The 16,323-nt window shown below is 48.2% G+C and overlaps 1 protein-coding gene across 7 annotated transcripts; it reads right to left on the reverse strand.

The window, feature by feature from the left end:
* Positions 1-2,724: 2,724 nt before the first annotated feature.
* On the reverse strand, positions 2,725-11,952 carry OAS1 (2'-5'-oligoadenylate synthetase 1). 7 transcript variants are annotated; one of them, XM_088828231.1, is made up of 7 exons: positions 11,680-11,952; positions 10,578-10,866; positions 9,029-9,213; positions 7,194-7,426; positions 6,214-6,367; positions 3,434-3,556; positions 2,725-3,014 (listed from the first exon to the last, which is right to left on the reverse strand). In XM_088828231.1, exons 1-6 carry the CDS (start codon positions 11,854-11,856, stop codon positions 3,473-3,475), a joined length of 1,122 nt encoding a protein of 373 aa, XP_088684357.1. In that variant the 5' UTR covers positions 11,857-11,952; the 3' UTR covers positions 2,725-3,014; positions 3,434-3,472. The 7 variants fall into 7 exon arrangements, 6 of the variants coding, with proteins under 6 accessions (XP_088684357.1, XP_088684358.1, XP_088684355.1 ...); XM_088828232.1 differs by having other exon boundaries at positions 2,725-3,017; XR_016035357.1 differs by lacking the exons at positions 2,725-3,014; positions 3,434-3,556 and adding exons at positions 4,779-4,916; positions 5,424-5,592.
* Between the last annotated feature and the right edge of the window lie 4,371 nt (positions 11,953-16,323).

The following is a 16,323-nucleotide window of genomic DNA, read 5'->3' on the forward strand; positions in this document are numbered from 1 at the left end:
CATCTAAATATATACATATAATGTAAAAAATTATTTTCCCAGAGGTCATCTTTTGAAGTGCTTTCCCCATTTCCCTGTGTCCAATGGTTTGGGAATTCTGAGTTGATGAGAACAATAAGGAGAAGAGACCAGAGAGGGCCCTGACTTGTTTAGGGACACACAGCAAGGCGAGGGTCCAGCCACTCGGGTTTTAGTTCTACCCCTGAGCAAACACAGGTCCCCAGAGGTCTGCTTCTGTGTGCCCAGCCCCTCAGCACACACATGAACACCTGCCAGGTTTCATCGGGCATTTAACCACACCCAGCAAGGAAGGGAAACATGCCCAGTAGCACACAGGCTGGAGAGGAGATAGACGTGCAACTCTTGTGTCCAGAACCACGAGAACGAAACTCCTGGGCAGCTCCCACTGGCTCCCTCTGTAACACAGAAGGCAAATGTCTCCAAGGTGGGACAGGAACAGACCCCTTTCTCTGCTGTGATGATTAATTTTATTATTATTATCTTTTAAATGGTGATTATTTATTTGCAGTTTTTGGCTGCGCTGGGTCTTCATTGCTGTCAGCGGGCATTTTCTCGTTGCAGCGAGTGGAGGCTACTCTCCAGCTGTGGTACACGGGCTTCTTATGACCGTGACTTCTCCTGTGGCAGAGTTCGGGCTCCAGGGTATGCAGGCTCAGTAGTTGTGGCACATAGGGCTTAGTTGGTCTGTGGCATGTGGGATCTTCACAGGCCGGGGATTGAACTTCTGTCCTCTGCATTGGCAGGCAGATTCTTAACCACTGGACCACCAGGAAAGTCCTGTGATGATTAGTTTTGTATGTCAACTTGACTATGACCCTGGTACTCAGATATTTATTCAAACATTCTTCAAGAATTTTTTTTTGGAATATATTTTTAAGATGAGATCAACATTTGTAAACTTTGGGGAAAGCAGATTATTCACTATAATGTGGATGGGCCTCATCCAATCAGGTGAAGGGATGAAAAGAAAAAGGTCTGATCTCTCCCTGAGGAGGAGGCTGTTCCACAAGCAGATACTTTTTTGGGTTTCCAGCTGCCCTGTCCACTGGCCCCTGCTAAGGCACAGCCAATTCCTTAAAACAAAATTTTCTCTAAATCTAGATTTATAAAACCAATTGGTTCTATTAACCTCAAAAGTAAAGCAAACATTGTTTTACCAGCAAAATGGGTTTATTTGGGAACAGCAAAGAATTTCAATTTAGGACAAGCAGGCAATAGCAAAAAGCCATAGGCAAGTCCAGCCAACAAAGAAGAGGAATATTACTTCATACGGAAAAGGAGGAAGTTAGGAGAGGTTGTTTGAGCACGTGTCTGTTGGAGGAAAGCAAGAATTCAGGGTGATGATGGTTCTCATTGGCTCAGTTGCCAGGGGAGCTGGCTTCCTCCAGGAGAGAAGCAATGTGCATCTTTCCTGTCCTGGCCTGTCACTGACGATTTTTTCCTGTTGATCATTCTTCCTGTTGGGGGTGTGTTAATGGACTTGTCTTTCTTGGGATTGACCTCCAGAGGTATTTGAGGTGTGAGAGCTCCCTCTTCTGGTCTTCTGACTCCATGAGGTTTCCGTTTGCAAGTTCATTTTCACAGTTTGGTTTCTCTGGAGAAACTTGATGACCGCTCCTGTCCATAAAGGGCCCTTCCCTGCCCTTTTCCCACTTCTAAAATACCTAGAGGTAGGCTGGGCTTAGGTCATAAGGCTTCTTTTCTAAATGAAAATATAGAGGCTCAGAGAGCTGAAAAATATTTGTCCGAGGTGATACAGCTTGTAAGTTATCTGGCTAGCTTCTAACTCCCTACTTTCTAAAGTCTGTGCTTTTTTATTTTAAAAAATATATTTTGAAATCATCTGAAACACAAAGAACTCTCTCATATTCTTGATCCTGAATATTTCACCATATTTGCTCCTCATTCTCTGTGTACATTATATTATCAGTATTATTATTACTGAGTCATGTAAGTTGTATGTTGCAGGTATTATGACTCTTTACTCTTAAAATATATATATATATATAAACTTAGTTTATCAGAGTGGTTTTAGGTTCCCAGAAAAACTGGGCAGAAGCCAAGAGATTTCTTACATACCCGACTGCCACCACCCCACCACAACCACCATCACGCCAGTCTCCTCCCACCCCCAACAACATTCTGCAGTGGTATTTGAGCTGAGCCCCGAAGAATTGATGCTTTTGAACTGTGGTGCTGGAGAAGACTCTTGAGAGTCACTTGGATTCCCAGGGAGATCAAACCAGTCCATCCTAAAGGAAAACAGTCCTGAATATTCATTGGAAGGACTGATGCTAAAGCTGAAGCTCCAATACTGTGGCTACCTGATGCAAACTCATTGGAAAAGTCCCTGATGTTGGGAAAGACTGTGAAGGCAGGAGAAGGGGATGACAGAGGATGAGACGGTTGGATGGCATCACCGACTCGATGGACATGAGGTTGAGCAAGCTCCAGGAACTGATGAAGGACAGGGAAGCCTGGCTTGCTGCAGTCCATGGGGTCGCGAAGAGTCGGACACGACTGAGCGACTGAACTGAACTGATCTGAGAGGTGAGAGCTCCCCTTTCTGGTCTTCACTTAAGATGGGGTTTCCCGTTTCCAAGTTCATTTTCAGTTTCACGTCAGTATCCCCTAGCAAGGTGGGACACTTGTTACAATTGAGTAACCCACACGGACACATCATAACCACCCAGACTCCTTCACTCTTTTTTAATCTGTTTATTTATGTTTGGTCATGCTGGGTCTTTGTGGCCGTGCAGGCTTTTCTCTGGTTGCAGTGAGCCGGGGCTGCTCTCCAGCTGTGATGCTGTGGTGTGCAGGCTTCCGGTTGAGATGTTGTCTCCCGTTCCAGAGCACAGGCTCTAGGGTGCGCGGACTTCAGCAGCTGTGGCCCGTGGGCACTAGACAGCAGTCTCAATAGCTGTGGTACCCCAGGGCCTGGGGTACCCGAGGCATGTGAGAACTGCTGGGACCAGAGATCGAACCCGTGTCCCCTGCTTTGGAAGACGGATTCTGAATCACTGGACTACCATGGAAGTCCCTCGCTAGCGTATTCTTTATGGCCTCGGTAGAGCTGTATTCTCTGCTTTTCCAAGGGAGATAATTTGGTGTTTGGTTTTTTTTTTATCTTGTACTTATACAGCACATCGGCCCCCAGCACATCCACTTCCTTGACCTTTTAATCCCATCTCCCACCATCTCTCACGGGATTATCCCCTGACAGATGCTCGCACTTCATCCGTTCTAAGAGCCTGGCTAAGAGCGAGTCTGCACTGTCTCCTGGGGTCCTTGCCAGAGTGTGAGGTCCTGAAGTCCAGGAGGGGACTTCCAAATCAATAAGCTCTAGGTCATCTGACCTGACTCCGCAGCCCCTTGATGAAGTGCCCTTGGGGTCCCTCCCTCACACACCCACCTGACTTGTGCTGGTACACACTGCAGGGTCTTCCGGCCGCTATGGATACAAGTCCATTCCTCCCTCAGCAGGCCCAGCGTGTCCCCAGCTGGGCTGTGTTGGGACTTGACCATACTTACAGTCCTAGTGGGCAGGAGGGGAGGTGGATACTGGTTCTCCGAGTTGGGGGGAGTCTTACGGATGAGAAGCCTCTGCAAGAGTATCCTTGCAAGGGGGCAGATGCTAGCTTTTAATAGCAGGGGTGGGTGGGATAGTTCTGAACCAGAAACCTTGCTTTACTGTTTCTTGTGGTCATATAAGCAGTATAAATTATAGCCCAAAATTAATAATAATCTGAAAACTCAGGAAAGTATAAAGATGAGCACCTGTCGGCTGGGTTCAGCTACATCTCAAGTACTCAACAGCCATCTGTGACGAGTGACTCCTGAATTACACAGGGCAGTTCTAAAATTTTTCCTGGGTAAATAATCAGAGATGTGGGCAAAGGATGAACCAGAGACGCTTGTCTCAGGATTATCTGTAGTTGAGAATTGAAAGGACCCTCATCTCTCCAATAGTAGAGTATTCCACAAAATGTCAGCTCCACAAGGCAGGGAGTTTTGTCTGCTTTACTCATTGCTATGCCCCAATACTTTGGCCACCTGATGAGAAGAGCCACTTCATTGGAAAAGACCCTGATGCTGGGAAATGTTAAAGGCAAAAGGAGAAGAGGGGGGCAGAGGATGAGATGGTTGGATGGCATCACCATCTTAATGGACAAGAATTTGAGCAAACTCTGAAAGATAGTGAAGGACATGGAAGCCTGGCGTGCTGCAGTCCACGGGGTCGCAAAGAGTTGGACACAACTCAGCAACTGAACAACAACAGTGATCCAGTGGCCAGAACAATGCTTGGCACAGAGCAGGTGCCCAATTAATATTTTTAGTTGAATCAATGAATATGCACACACACACATAGTATGCAGATATACTTCTTGGCTCTGTACCTTGAGGTTAATTAATACACAACAAGTGGCACTTGCTACTATTTTTGTTATTATTGACAATAAACTGGACCATCACCTTTCCCCCAGGGTCACAGAAGAAAGTCAAGGCTGGGATTCCACTCTTTGGCCTGAGTCTCTCCTGGTGTCTCGGAGAGGCTATTGTCAGGCTCCAATGGGGAGCATGCTGTCTCAGAAAGAAAAGAGAGCACAGAATAGTGGGAAGGCTAGGGGTCAGGAGACCTGGATTCTGGTCCCAGGTCTGACATCAATTTACGGCTGTCTTTGGATCCAGGCCCCCTAGCCCTAGAAGTGAAGGGGGCTGGCCCAGACGGCTCTGGAGACCTTGCCTCCAAGATAAGCTGGCGTTCAGAGGATGGTACATGTCCAGTTCTCTTCCACCTGGGGAGGGACTCCTCCATGGAGCTGGGTTCTTGGAGAGGATCTATAGGGCTGTCTAAACTTATAGGCCGGGAACATCAGGTCGCTGTGTTCTTGGGGCTGAAAGGGAGAAGCACGTGGTCACACTGGCAAGCTGGGCCTCCCCACGTGGCACGGGTCTCCGTGAGCATTCACGGTGAGTGCTGTGGCCTGCTGCCTGGGCACCTTCAAGGAAGGCCATGCCCCCCCCCTTGCCCACATTCGGAGGCTGACCTGTGTTGGGGCTATAAAGGCCTGGCCACCTCAGTCTTCTGCAGGACAACTCTGGAGGCTGTTGGGGGCCCCAGGGCTCCCCGGGGAAGTGGTCCGAGATGGCCAGCATCCCAGCTGCCCCTCTCCTTGAGTTGGCACCCGCCTCACTCCCCTCCTTTACACGGGTGTCCATTCCAATGGTCCTCCCCAGAAACATCCTGCACGTGAACTTCATCCCAGAGCCTGTTTCCTGGGAAACCCATCTCTGGCATCATCAGCCCTCCCCACTCCAGCTTGAGAAAGATCCCTACTCCTGGAGTGGAAAGATGAGGCCCTCAGCCCCGACTTAGCTGTGTGACACGCCTATGTCCTCACCTACTCTGAATCGCTGGTTTGTCGTGTGATATGGAGCAGGGAGGGGATACAAGGCAGGCTGTTTAGCTCAACGGAGCAAACCCTGGCATTGGAGTCTGCCGAGTGGGATTCCCGGCTCTGTGGCTCCCTAGCTGAGTGGCCTTGAGCAGGTGACTTCACCTTTTCTCATCTGTAAGATGGGAGTAGAAATCAGGGCTCATGGGGTGTCATGAGGATTTAATGAAATAATGAAATTTAAGGGGCTAAGAACAGAGCCTGAGTCCAAAGCGGGTATTCATTAAGTGGTGGTTGTTATTCTTTTTCTTCTTAGTGGAATGAGCCAATTGGAGCTCTGGCCAAGGAGGCATTAATTAAAGAAAAAGCTCTGGATAGGGATGTGAGAAGTCTAGGAACCCTCTGATTGGGGTTAATATGACTGTAAAACAGGGAGCACAGCCTGGCATGATGTGAATGGGAGTGACCTCTGTGAAAGTGAAAGTCACTCGGTCGTGTCCAACTCTTTGTGACCTCATGGACTGTAGCCCACCAGACTCCTCTGTCCATGGGGGATTCTTCAGGCAAGAATACTGGAGTGGGTTGCCATTTCCTTCTCCAGGGGATCTTCCTGACCCAGGGATTGAACCCAGGTCTCCTGCATAGGCAGGCAGATTCTTTACTGTCTGAGCCACCAGGGAAGCCCTAGTGACCTCTAGAGGTCAATTTCTTTGAAAGGACTGGTCTCTAGCTACACACCCCATGCTGCGTGGAAGGGGTGGGGGTAGGGGAGCAGTAAAGAAGCAGAAGGTCTCACCGACACATCCCAGGAGCCCACTGGAGACCCGTCCCATTTCTTAAAGCACGGGTAATCCAGCCAGACCAAAGCTGCTTGTGCCAGCCGCTGCCAGCTATATTCGTCTTTACCAGCAACATTTCCTGTAGGGTCCGCCGGGTCCAGAATCACAGGCCTGAAGAGTAATATTTAGAGAGAGAGAGATGAGAAGCTGGGTTCTGTCTGGCAGGTGGTCTAGATGCTCCAGGAAGGGCATAGCACCCAGCCTGGCACAGGCTGAGACTCAGGCGGCATCAGGGCTCCAGCAGAGCGCCACTGCCTGGGTGTCCTGGGTGCCCTGCTCCATGGAGGACAGTAAATGGAAGGACAAGCCTTGCATTTGGGCTTTGATAGACCTGGGCTTGACTCTCACCTCTGCTCTTCTGTAGGAGTATGACCTTGGGTAGATGCCTTGGTCTCTCTTAATTCTCAGTATGCTCATCTGTGAAATGGGCAGATTTAAACATCCCTACTTCAAAGGATGTTCTGTGAGGATCTAGATAAGCAACATGGAATACTCAGCACAGTAACTGGGCCATCATAAAGGGTTAGTGCATGACGGTTACAATAATCATAATTTTTACTATACTATTAGAGTGTGTTAGTCTTACAGCAAGCTCTTACTTCCTGGGAGCAATTATTATTGTTGCTGCAGCTGTTGTTATTTTAGTTGAAATTTCAGCTGTTTCGCTCATTTTCTGTTAGGGTTTGGACAAACTCTTTACTGCTCAGAATCTTGGTTTACTCATCTGTGAAGCAGTTAACATAGTACCTGCCTCACATGGTTGTTTGCACGTTGTTTTTAAAGTTAGATGGGAGCAGTAAAGTGCCCAGTAGCATGATGAGTGTCAGAAGATGATCAATAAATGTGGAACCCTCCCAGTTCCTTCATTTCCAGGGTGCTACAGCTGTAAGCAGGAGTTCATTTATGTGGGGAGCTAAGCCATGAGGGGATAGAGTACCTGCGTTTTGCAAGCTGCTTCGTCAGGTATTCTTCAATAATAGGGTTTTCAGAGTCATAATTCTTTTCCCAGTAGATGCAAAGCTTCTGATACTCCAGGACTAATTCCAAGACAGTCTGAAATCCCTGAGCTGTGATGAATCCTGTTTCCTTGCACCCTTGCTCCCAGGCGTAGACCGTCAGAAGCTCCAGGGCATATTGTGGGGGCAATGGCTTTCCAAGCTGCTCCTTACACTGAGTAGAGGGAAAGCAATCAGAAAAATGGGCTTGTCTAGCATTTGTGTAAAGCACATTTCTCATGGATCAAATTCAGCCTGCCCCTTGTTTTAGGGTATAAAGTTTTCTGAGAGCAACTCCATACTTATCCATTTAGGTATAGTCTATGGTGGCATTCAGAGAGCTGTTAACGCACCTGTTCCAAGCCAGATGGCTAGGAAGTGAACAGAAGTGAGTGTGTGTGTGTGCGTCTCTGTGTGTGTATGTGTGTGGTGTTGGTGGGGGATACAGCACTCATTAATTCACCTAACAATCATTTTTTGGACTTCTCTCATGTGCCAGGCACTGTTCTAGGTTCCTGGGATACAGAAGGGAATCAAGCATATAAATCCTTCTGTTCCTGTACATTTATAGAGAGGAAAGTGAAAGTGAAGTCCTGTCCGACTCTTTGCAACCCCATGGACTATAGCCCACCAGGTTCCTCTCTCCATGGAATTTTCCAGGCAAGAGTATTGGAGTGGGTTGCCATTTCCTTCTCCAGGGGATCTTCCTGACCGAGGGATCGAACCTGGGTCTCCCGCATTGCAGGCAGACGCTTTACCATCTGAGCCACCAGGGAATAGTGGGGAGACAGACAATAAATATGACTACTGGAAAAACCATAGCTTTGATTAGTTCTGAACAGATGTGAGACTTGGACGATAAAGAGACCCGAGCACCAAAGAACTGATGCTTTTGAACTGTGGTGCTGGACAAAACTCTTTGAGGGTCCCTCGGACTGTAAGGAGATCAAACCAGTCAATCCTCGAGGAACTCAACCCTGAATGTTCATTGGAAGTTCTGATGCTGAAGCTGAAGCTCCAATACTTTGGCCACCTGATGGGAAGAGCCAATTCACTGGGAAAGACCCTGATTTGAGGAAAGATTGAGGGCAAGAGAAGAAGGGGATGGCAGAGGGTGAAATGGTTAGAAAGCATCAGCGACTCAATGGACAGGAATCTGAGCAAACTCCGGGAGAGAGTAGAGGACAGGGGAGCCTGGCGTGCTGCAATCCCTGGGGTCACAAAAAGTCAGACATGACTTAGTAACTGAACAACAACGAGACAATAAACAAACAAATAGGCACATGCCAAGGCCCGGAGGTTGGAGTGTGGAGTTTCTCTCCAGGAGGACTAATGAAGAGAAGAGCATGGCCTGAGGGTGGTGGTGAGTGGGCAGAGATGGGGGTTCAGAGAGGTCAAGGGCAGATCCTTTGAGCCTCCCAAGATGATCTGGACCAGGAGGGTAACAGAAGTGGTGACCATGGATGAATCATAAATATATTTTAATATAGGACCAACGACATTTGCTGACTGGTTGGATGTGGGTGTCTGTGAAGAAGCCAAGGATGCCCCTTGGTTTGGCTGTAGTAACTGGAAGGAGGGATTTGTGATTTCCCTGCCTCCCCCTGCTCGCCCCTCCCCTCTCTTTCCTCTCCCTCCTCCCACTGCCTCACCCTGGCTCCCCCCAACACCTCTCCCTGCCCCTTCCCTCCCCCCACGCCCCCCTCCCTCCTCTGCCGCCCTCACGCTCTCCCGTCCCCTCCTCCTCGGCTCTCTGCCCAGGTGGGACCGGCCATACCAGTTGGTACCAGTGCTTCACCAGGCGGATGAGGCTCTTCAGCTTGGTTGGACGATCCTTCAGGAAGTCTCGCTGCAGCTCCGTGAAGCAAGGGGAGAACTCGCCCTCTCTCCTCAGGTTCTCGCACTCTTGGATGAGCCAGACATAGACTCTAGAGTCAGGTCTGTAACCTTTGGTCAACTGACCTGTTGGGAATGAATCCGTGTTTCGACGTCAGCTCTGTTCTGAGGTTCTTTCATTCCCTCTGAGATAACAAGCTCACTGGCCATGGGGGGCAGTGAGGAGGTCAGCAGACCCAGAGCCAGGAGGCCTGAGGTCCATCCCCGGTCCTCCCTTCTCCCGTCTCCACCGCCGTCACCCATCGTCTCTCACCTGGGCTCAGCAGGGGTGGCGGCACCCTCCTCCCTGGAGCCTCCACAGCCCATACAGAGCCCTTTAAACCTGTTCCTTCCCCTTCTTGCTTCCCAGGACCTCTGGATAAAACCCCAGGTCCTCACAGTGGCCCACGCAGATGGTGAGACCTGTCTCCTCCCTTGTCTTACCTCCTGCCTCGATCCCTCTGCCACTCACTCCCCTGGTTGCTTCACTTCTTCAAATATGCCAAGTCATTCCTATCTTGCACCTGCTGTTTCCTCTTCCTGGGAGGTCTTCCCATGCTTGGCTCGTTCTCACTCTTTGGGCCTCAGGTCAGAGGTCACCTCTCTTGTCGCCCTATCTACCAAAGTCCTCTGATCCCCTTTGCTCTCCTTCGAGTCACCATATTTAGTTTTGGTCATAGCGAGTTATCATTTCCTTCCTGGTGTTCTTATGGTCAGGCTCCAGGAGAGAGGTTCTCTGTCTGTCTCATTTAGGCCACAGAATATGCCTTGCGCCTTCAAGGCTGTGCTCCTGCTCAGTCTCTCAGTCCTGTCCGACTCACTGCAATCCTATGGGCTGTAGTCTGCCAGGCTCCTCTGTCCATGGAATTTCCCAGGCAAGACTACTGGAGTGGGTTGCCACTTCCTTCTCCAGGGGATCTTCCTGACCCAGGGATCAAGCCTGCATCTCCTGCTTGGCAGGTGCATTCTTAATCACTGAGCCACCAGGGAAGCCCCACATCTAACGCACACAGTGGAAATTGAGCCTCAAAGAATGACTTGCTTCCTGTCCCAGTGTTCCTGCACATTATCTCTAGATTCCAACCCCAGTATAAGTTTGATGTGGTTGCCTCACATTTTGCATGAAAAATGAAATTAACGTATTGAATTTACCCTAGCACTTGTTTTTAGAAAGAGAACATCACATAGTTTGCCAAAAGTCAAACTAATAAGCCTGGTAGGTGTTCTATAAAAATATCTTGACGCCCAACTGTACCAGTTTGTTGTCATTTTAGTGACTGAGTGTGACCCTAAGCATTCTTGTCCCAGGAGAGATGCTTGGGTCTCCTGCCACTTGAAGGGATAGCTTGGTTAATAAGACATTTTATTTCTGCTCAGAGACAAGAAGAAAGAATGGAAGAAGCCCTGATGTAGGACAAAGACGGGAAGAACTTGGGGCTGGGAACACTCACCCAGGGCATCAAAGGCGGGCAGGACATCGAACTCCACTGCCTGGTTGAACTTGGGTGACCTGAGCACAAAGCTGAGAACGCGGGGATTCTCCCATCGTCGTTTCTGGACCTCAAACTTCACTTCAAATGTTTCCTCTCTTTGACAGGCTTCCAGCTGTCTCCTAATTTCTTCGATGAATTCTCCTCGGCGCTCAAGCTGTTCCTGAAAACTTGTGAGATTGGTGAGGAAGACGACGAGGTCAGCATCTGATCGTCCTCTGAGGGTCGTGCCTTTGCCTGAGGAGCCGCCCTAAAACAGGTGATAAGAATGAAACTGACATTTTTCAGTTTAAGAGCCTCCCTAAAGAAAATGCTGAGAACAATCACTAACATTTTGAGTGCTAGCCACTGCTCTGAAGGCATCAGCAGCTGTAACTCCTAGAATGCTCACAAGAACTCTGGGATCTAGCTACTGTTATTATCTGTTGTCATCTTCTGGTTGGGGAAACAGATTCTGAGAGAGATCATATATCAGTCAAGTCACACAGCTAGTGGGTAGCAGAGATACAGTTCACATCCTGGTTGTCTTTTTCCAGGGTCCGTATTCTTTACTCCCTGTAATTTGCGACCTTATGTGATTAATACTGTGAACTGACCCATGGCTGAGTTTACTTGATCTGCAAGCCCTATAAGGTATTGCGGTTTATAAATAAGGAAACTGAGGCACAGAGAGGTTAAGTGACTTGCCCAAGATTTCACAGCCAGCAGGTGCTATCTGCTTTCAAAACGTATACTCTTAACCAGCTTGTGACTTTGCAGAAATGGTGAGACCCCAGCCTGGTCAAAGATTAGTGAACTGTGGATGCTGCCAGGATTCAGACTGCTTATCTCCAAAGCAGTCATGACCTCGGTGGGTTATACACTTCCCCAGGGAATTTGTTAATAACTTACAGATGGCTGCCCTCTTCCCAGAAGCTATTTTCACAAATGTGGTTATAGTTCTGGCATGGATAAATCAGAAAGCACCAGCCCCAAGACCTCAGCCTTCTGCTCTCTGTCTGTCCCTGTGCAAACGTTTGCTCACCAGCCCCTCTTCTCCCCAACCAGGCAGTTCTGGACTCACCTTCACAACTTTGGACACCCGGACAGGGTGACGGGCGTGTCGGAAACACCTCTCCTTCAGGAAAGTGCAGATGATGTCAATGGCTTCTTTGACCTGTGTGCGGAACTCCTCGTTTGGCAGGAGGTGGTCTTCGATAAACTTGTCTAGAGACCTGGCAGGGGTATTTCTGAGCTCCATCACGGTGCTGGGGACTGGAGAGCTAGAGGCGGCAGAGCTGCTGCCTGAATCTGTGAGCTTCTGTCTCTTCTGCTGCCTGTGTCTAGGAGGCTGTTAAGTTTCATTTCTCTGGCAGGGAGGAGCTACGCCCATAGTCCGGGCTGCTGCTGGTTTCATTTCCTTGGAAGGGTGGAGCTTTGGCTGGAGTCTTTATCTCTCCTTTGCTCTGAGTAATTCAAACTCTTCTTTCATTCTGTCAGGTCTCCCAGCACACTCCTCTAGAATCCCAGATTTACTCCTGCCTTAATGCAGGAGACCCAGGTTCAATCTCTGGATCAGGAGATCCCCTGGGCAAGGGAATGGCTACCTATTCCAGTATTTTTGCTGGAAATACCATGGACAGAGGAGCCTGGCAGGCTGCTATACAGAGGGTGGCAAAGAGTCAGACACAACTGAGCAACTAACACTTTCACAAACAGCCTAGAACATCTGGTCTTTCTTCAAAATGTACTCTGAAAAGGTATTTTTAACCCAGGTTGGCATTGCACCCAAGAGTAATCACAAGTAGGAACAGATTTTTGGTTTCTTTTTCCTCTTGTTTTTTGTTGCAGACAACATTGTTCTAAGCTGCCTATGGTCCTTGGAGCAGTACGTGAATATTGCAAACAGAAACAGTCAAAAAAATCTGGAAGCATAAATTCCATCTTGATCCTAAACCTCAAAGACTAGAAGTGTAACTACTTTGCTGTAGTCTTGTGAGATATTTTTCTAGGTTAATGCACACATATATACAAACATAATTTCTCTTTCTCTCTTTTAATGGTCTAACTCCATACATTTCACTTTTTGATTAATAGACGTTATTTCCTGTCAGGGGATTATAATCTCCTTGGTTCTGTCTCACCACAGCAAAAATTTGACATGACGGACGTTAAAGCCCTGGGCGTGCCACAGCTCTCGGACAGACCGTGTTATAGCTCTCGGACAGATCAGTGTTACAGCTCTGAGTTACAGCTCAGTTTTATTTAGAAAATAAAAGGAAAATACATCCTCGAGACGCAACGGCACGCCGATCCAAAAGACACGAAGAGGAGAGAGAGAGCCTCGGCCCTTTGGCTCCTCTTTTTATGTTTTTTTCCTCCCCTGGGCCTGCCCTATGTAAATTGGGCCAACCAATGGGCTGTTTGTCCTACCTGAGGTCCTCACTCCGGTCCTCGGACCTTCCTTTGTTCTATTTTCACGGGCTTTTCCCTTCCTTGTCTTTTAGCCACTGCCATTCTGGACTCCTGTTTCCTATTCTAACTACCTAACACTCCCCACTCAAGAGATGGGAGGCCCAATTCTTTGGGAATAGGGGCGTCAAGGTCTTTCTGAATACTTCCTGTGGAACTGAGACAGCAAGGGGTATTGGGCCTCCCCCTCTTGCTAGTCTCAGGCCTGAGTCCTTATAGTGGTGTCCATCTAAGGGTGAGTGATATTTTCCATGGTCAGCTGTAGTTTTATATATCCTTGTTGAACTGGCACTGCATGTTGTAGCTTGTTGACCTGGGCAGAGACAAAACAGGTTAGACAATTGATAATACCATGGAACAATCATAAACAACATCAATATGGCATAACAAGGACTAGTAGGGGCATTAGCCAACTCCAAATTCCCATGGCCAGGATGGTGCAAGTCCCTCCTTTTTCAGGATCAGAAGATCTATCTCCTGTCTGTTTTGGAATACAACCCCTGCCAAGCTGTGTTGGCTCTTTAGAGCTGTCCTGAGAAGTCTTATCCCCAGATACTAGATTTTGTGGGTGTTCATTAGAATGGCACTCATTTGTAGTTCTGAATAGTATCTGAGATCTCCCAGGGGCTCACAGGTGTATTGAGTGTCCTCTTCTGTTTTCTTCCATGGCTTGACTCTTGAGTAGTGAATCTAGGAGTCATGTCCTGGTACCTTGACTGCTGTGGGGGTAGAAAGTATTACAGGGTAGGGGCCCTTCCATGTGGGCTGGGGCTGAACCTTTGAGGACTCATCTTTCCAGATTGTATTTAGGACTTGAGTCCCTGGAACATATAGTGGTGACTCCTTAGAATCTTTTGGGTTCTGGTTCACACCCCACAAACGTATATCCTGTTGGAATTGACAAATGGCCATGGCATAAGACTGGCGGGTCTGAGCCTCTGGATCTAGGAAGAGGTCATTGACGCAAACAAAAGTTCTCCCATATAGCATCTCATAAGGACTAACCTGTTCCTTAGGGGCAATGCAGGTGTGGAGGAGAGCTATTGGTTAAGCCTCCATCTCATTCCAGGGAGGTCTCCTGGGTTATCTTTTTTACCGCTGATTTTAAGAATTGGTTGGCTCTTTGTACTTTTCCTTAAGACTGAGGCCTACAGACACAATGGAGATAATAAGTAATGCTCAATGTTTTAGAGACCCCTTGGATGACCTTAGAAGTAAATGATGTCCCATTGTCACTTTGTAATGACCCGGGCAGACAAAATCTCAGAATGATTTCATGGAGCAGTGTTTTTTACCACCTCCTCAGCCTTCTCAGTCCAGGTGGGAAAGCCTTCAATCCATCCTGTGAATGTTTCTATCATGACTAATAGGTATTTATACCCTTGAGAAACTGGCATCTTGGTGAAGCTCATCTGCCAGTCCTCTCCTGGGTAGGCCCCATGTCATTGGACAGGATGGGCCAGCTGGGGTCTTTGAGATCCTTGAGGGTTGTTTAACTGGCAAGTGGGACAAGAGGAGACCACTTGCTTTATAGTCATTTGGAGGTCTGTTCCTCTGAAGGACCTTTCTAGTAATCTTTGGAGGGCCTTTCCGCCTAAATGAGTGGTGGCATGTAAGGAGTTAACCAACTTCCATTGGAGGTTCCCAGGCAGAAAAAGGGAGTCCCTCCTTATGGAACCACCCATCATATGGATGATCTTCTTGAAAGCCCTCACTCTTAGCTTTAAGAGTCTTACCTTCAGTATATAAAGGAATTTCTGGCAAATTAGTCTGTGGAACTAAGATGGCAACCCTATAAGGTCATTATTCTGTAATGCTGCTCTTTTAGATGCCTAATCGGCTGCTTGGTTCCTTCATGCCACTTCTGTGCTCCCTTTTTGGTGTCCTTTACAGTGGGAGAAGGAAATGGCAACCCACTCCAGTACTCTTGCCTGGAACATTCCATGGATGGAGGAGAATGGTAGGCTACAGTCCATGGGGTCGCAGAGAGTCAGACACGACTGAATGACTTCACTTTCTTTCTATAGTTACTTTTGGAGAAGGAAATGGCAACCCACTCCAGTGTTCTTGCCTGGAGAACCCCATGGATGGAGTGGCCTGGTAGGCTAGTCTATGGGGTTGCAAAGAGTCGGACATGACTAAGCAACTAACACACACACACAGTGGGAGACTGAAACCTCAGGGGGCAGATGAACTGCCTTCAAGAGTCTAAGGATTTGATCACCATGCTTGATTGGGGACCCTCGGGTGGTCAAGCGGCCTCTTTCTTTCCAAATAGCAGCATGTGCATGAAGCACCAGAAAGGCATACTTGGAGTCGGTGTAAATGGCTATTCTTTTTCCTTTTCCTAGCTCTAAAGCTCGAGTCAGGGCTATGAGCTCAGCTAATTGGGCTGACGTACCTGGTGGCAGAGGCTTAGCCTCTATGGTCTTAAAATTGGAGGCTCCTGCATATCTGACTCTTCTTTTTCCATCCAAGACAAAGTTGCTTCCATCAGTGTACCAGATTTCCTCAGGATTGGTCAGAGGATCTTCCAACAATCCCTCTCGGGGTTTTGTCCAGTGGTCCAAGGGTTCTAGGCAAAAGTGAAAGGGGAGAGAGCCCTCGGGGGTAGGCAGCAGGGTGGCTGGGTTAAGAACCTCACAGGGGGATATAGTCAGGCCTGGATTTTCCCTCAGCACTACTTGATAGCTGAGGATCCTCTGATCAGACATCCATAAATGGCCTCTCCCATTCACTCGGTAGCTGGTAAAAATAGTTAGTTTGCCCCCAAAAGAGAGTTTTACAGCATATTCTATCAGGATTGCAATAGCTGCAAGATTTCGAAGGCAGGGAGACCAGCCTCGAGTGGTTGGATCGAGTCTCTTGGATAAGTAAGCTACAGGTTGGGGCTCAGATCCCAATCTTTGAGTTAATACTCCCAAGGCTATTCACTCTCTTTCGTGGACATAAGTTGGAATGCTTTTTCTGGGTCTGGCAACCTCAAGGCAGGTACTTGAGTTAAGGCTTGTTTCAGTGTAGCTTCTGCCTTCTTTTGAGGAGTTCCCCACATCAGTGGGGTTGAATCATCCCATCCCTTTAAGCTTTCATATAAGGGATGGGCAATTAGACCATAGTTAGGTATCCAGATTCTACAATACCCACTTAGCCCGAGGAAAGCTCGCAATTGTTTTCAAGTCGTGGGGGAGGGCAACTGGAGGATTCCTTGTACCCAATCAGAGGACAGCCTCCTGGACCTGTGTGTAACCTGAACTCC

Source organism: Moschus berezovskii, chromosome 19, assembly GCF_049115385.1.
Source record: "Moschus berezovskii isolate FMDL1 chromosome 19, NW_MosBer_1.0, whole genome shotgun sequence".
Lineage (NCBI taxonomy): Eukaryota > Metazoa > Chordata > Mammalia > Artiodactyla > Moschidae > Moschus > Moschus berezovskii.

Coding starts and splice junctions, on each gene's coding strand:
- OAS1 (XM_088828226.1), bottom strand. CDS start 11,856: ATGGAGCTCAGAAATACCCCTGCCAGGTCTCTAGACAAGTTTATCGAA. Junction 10,867..11,679: donor GGGTGTCCAAAGTTGTGAAG/GTGAGTCCAGAA, acceptor CACCTGTTTTAG/GGCGGCTCCTCAGGCAAAGG. Junction 9,214..10,577: donor GCCCGCCTTTGATGCCCTGG/GTGAGTGTTCCC, acceptor CATTCCCAACAG/GTCAGTTGACCAAAGGTTAC.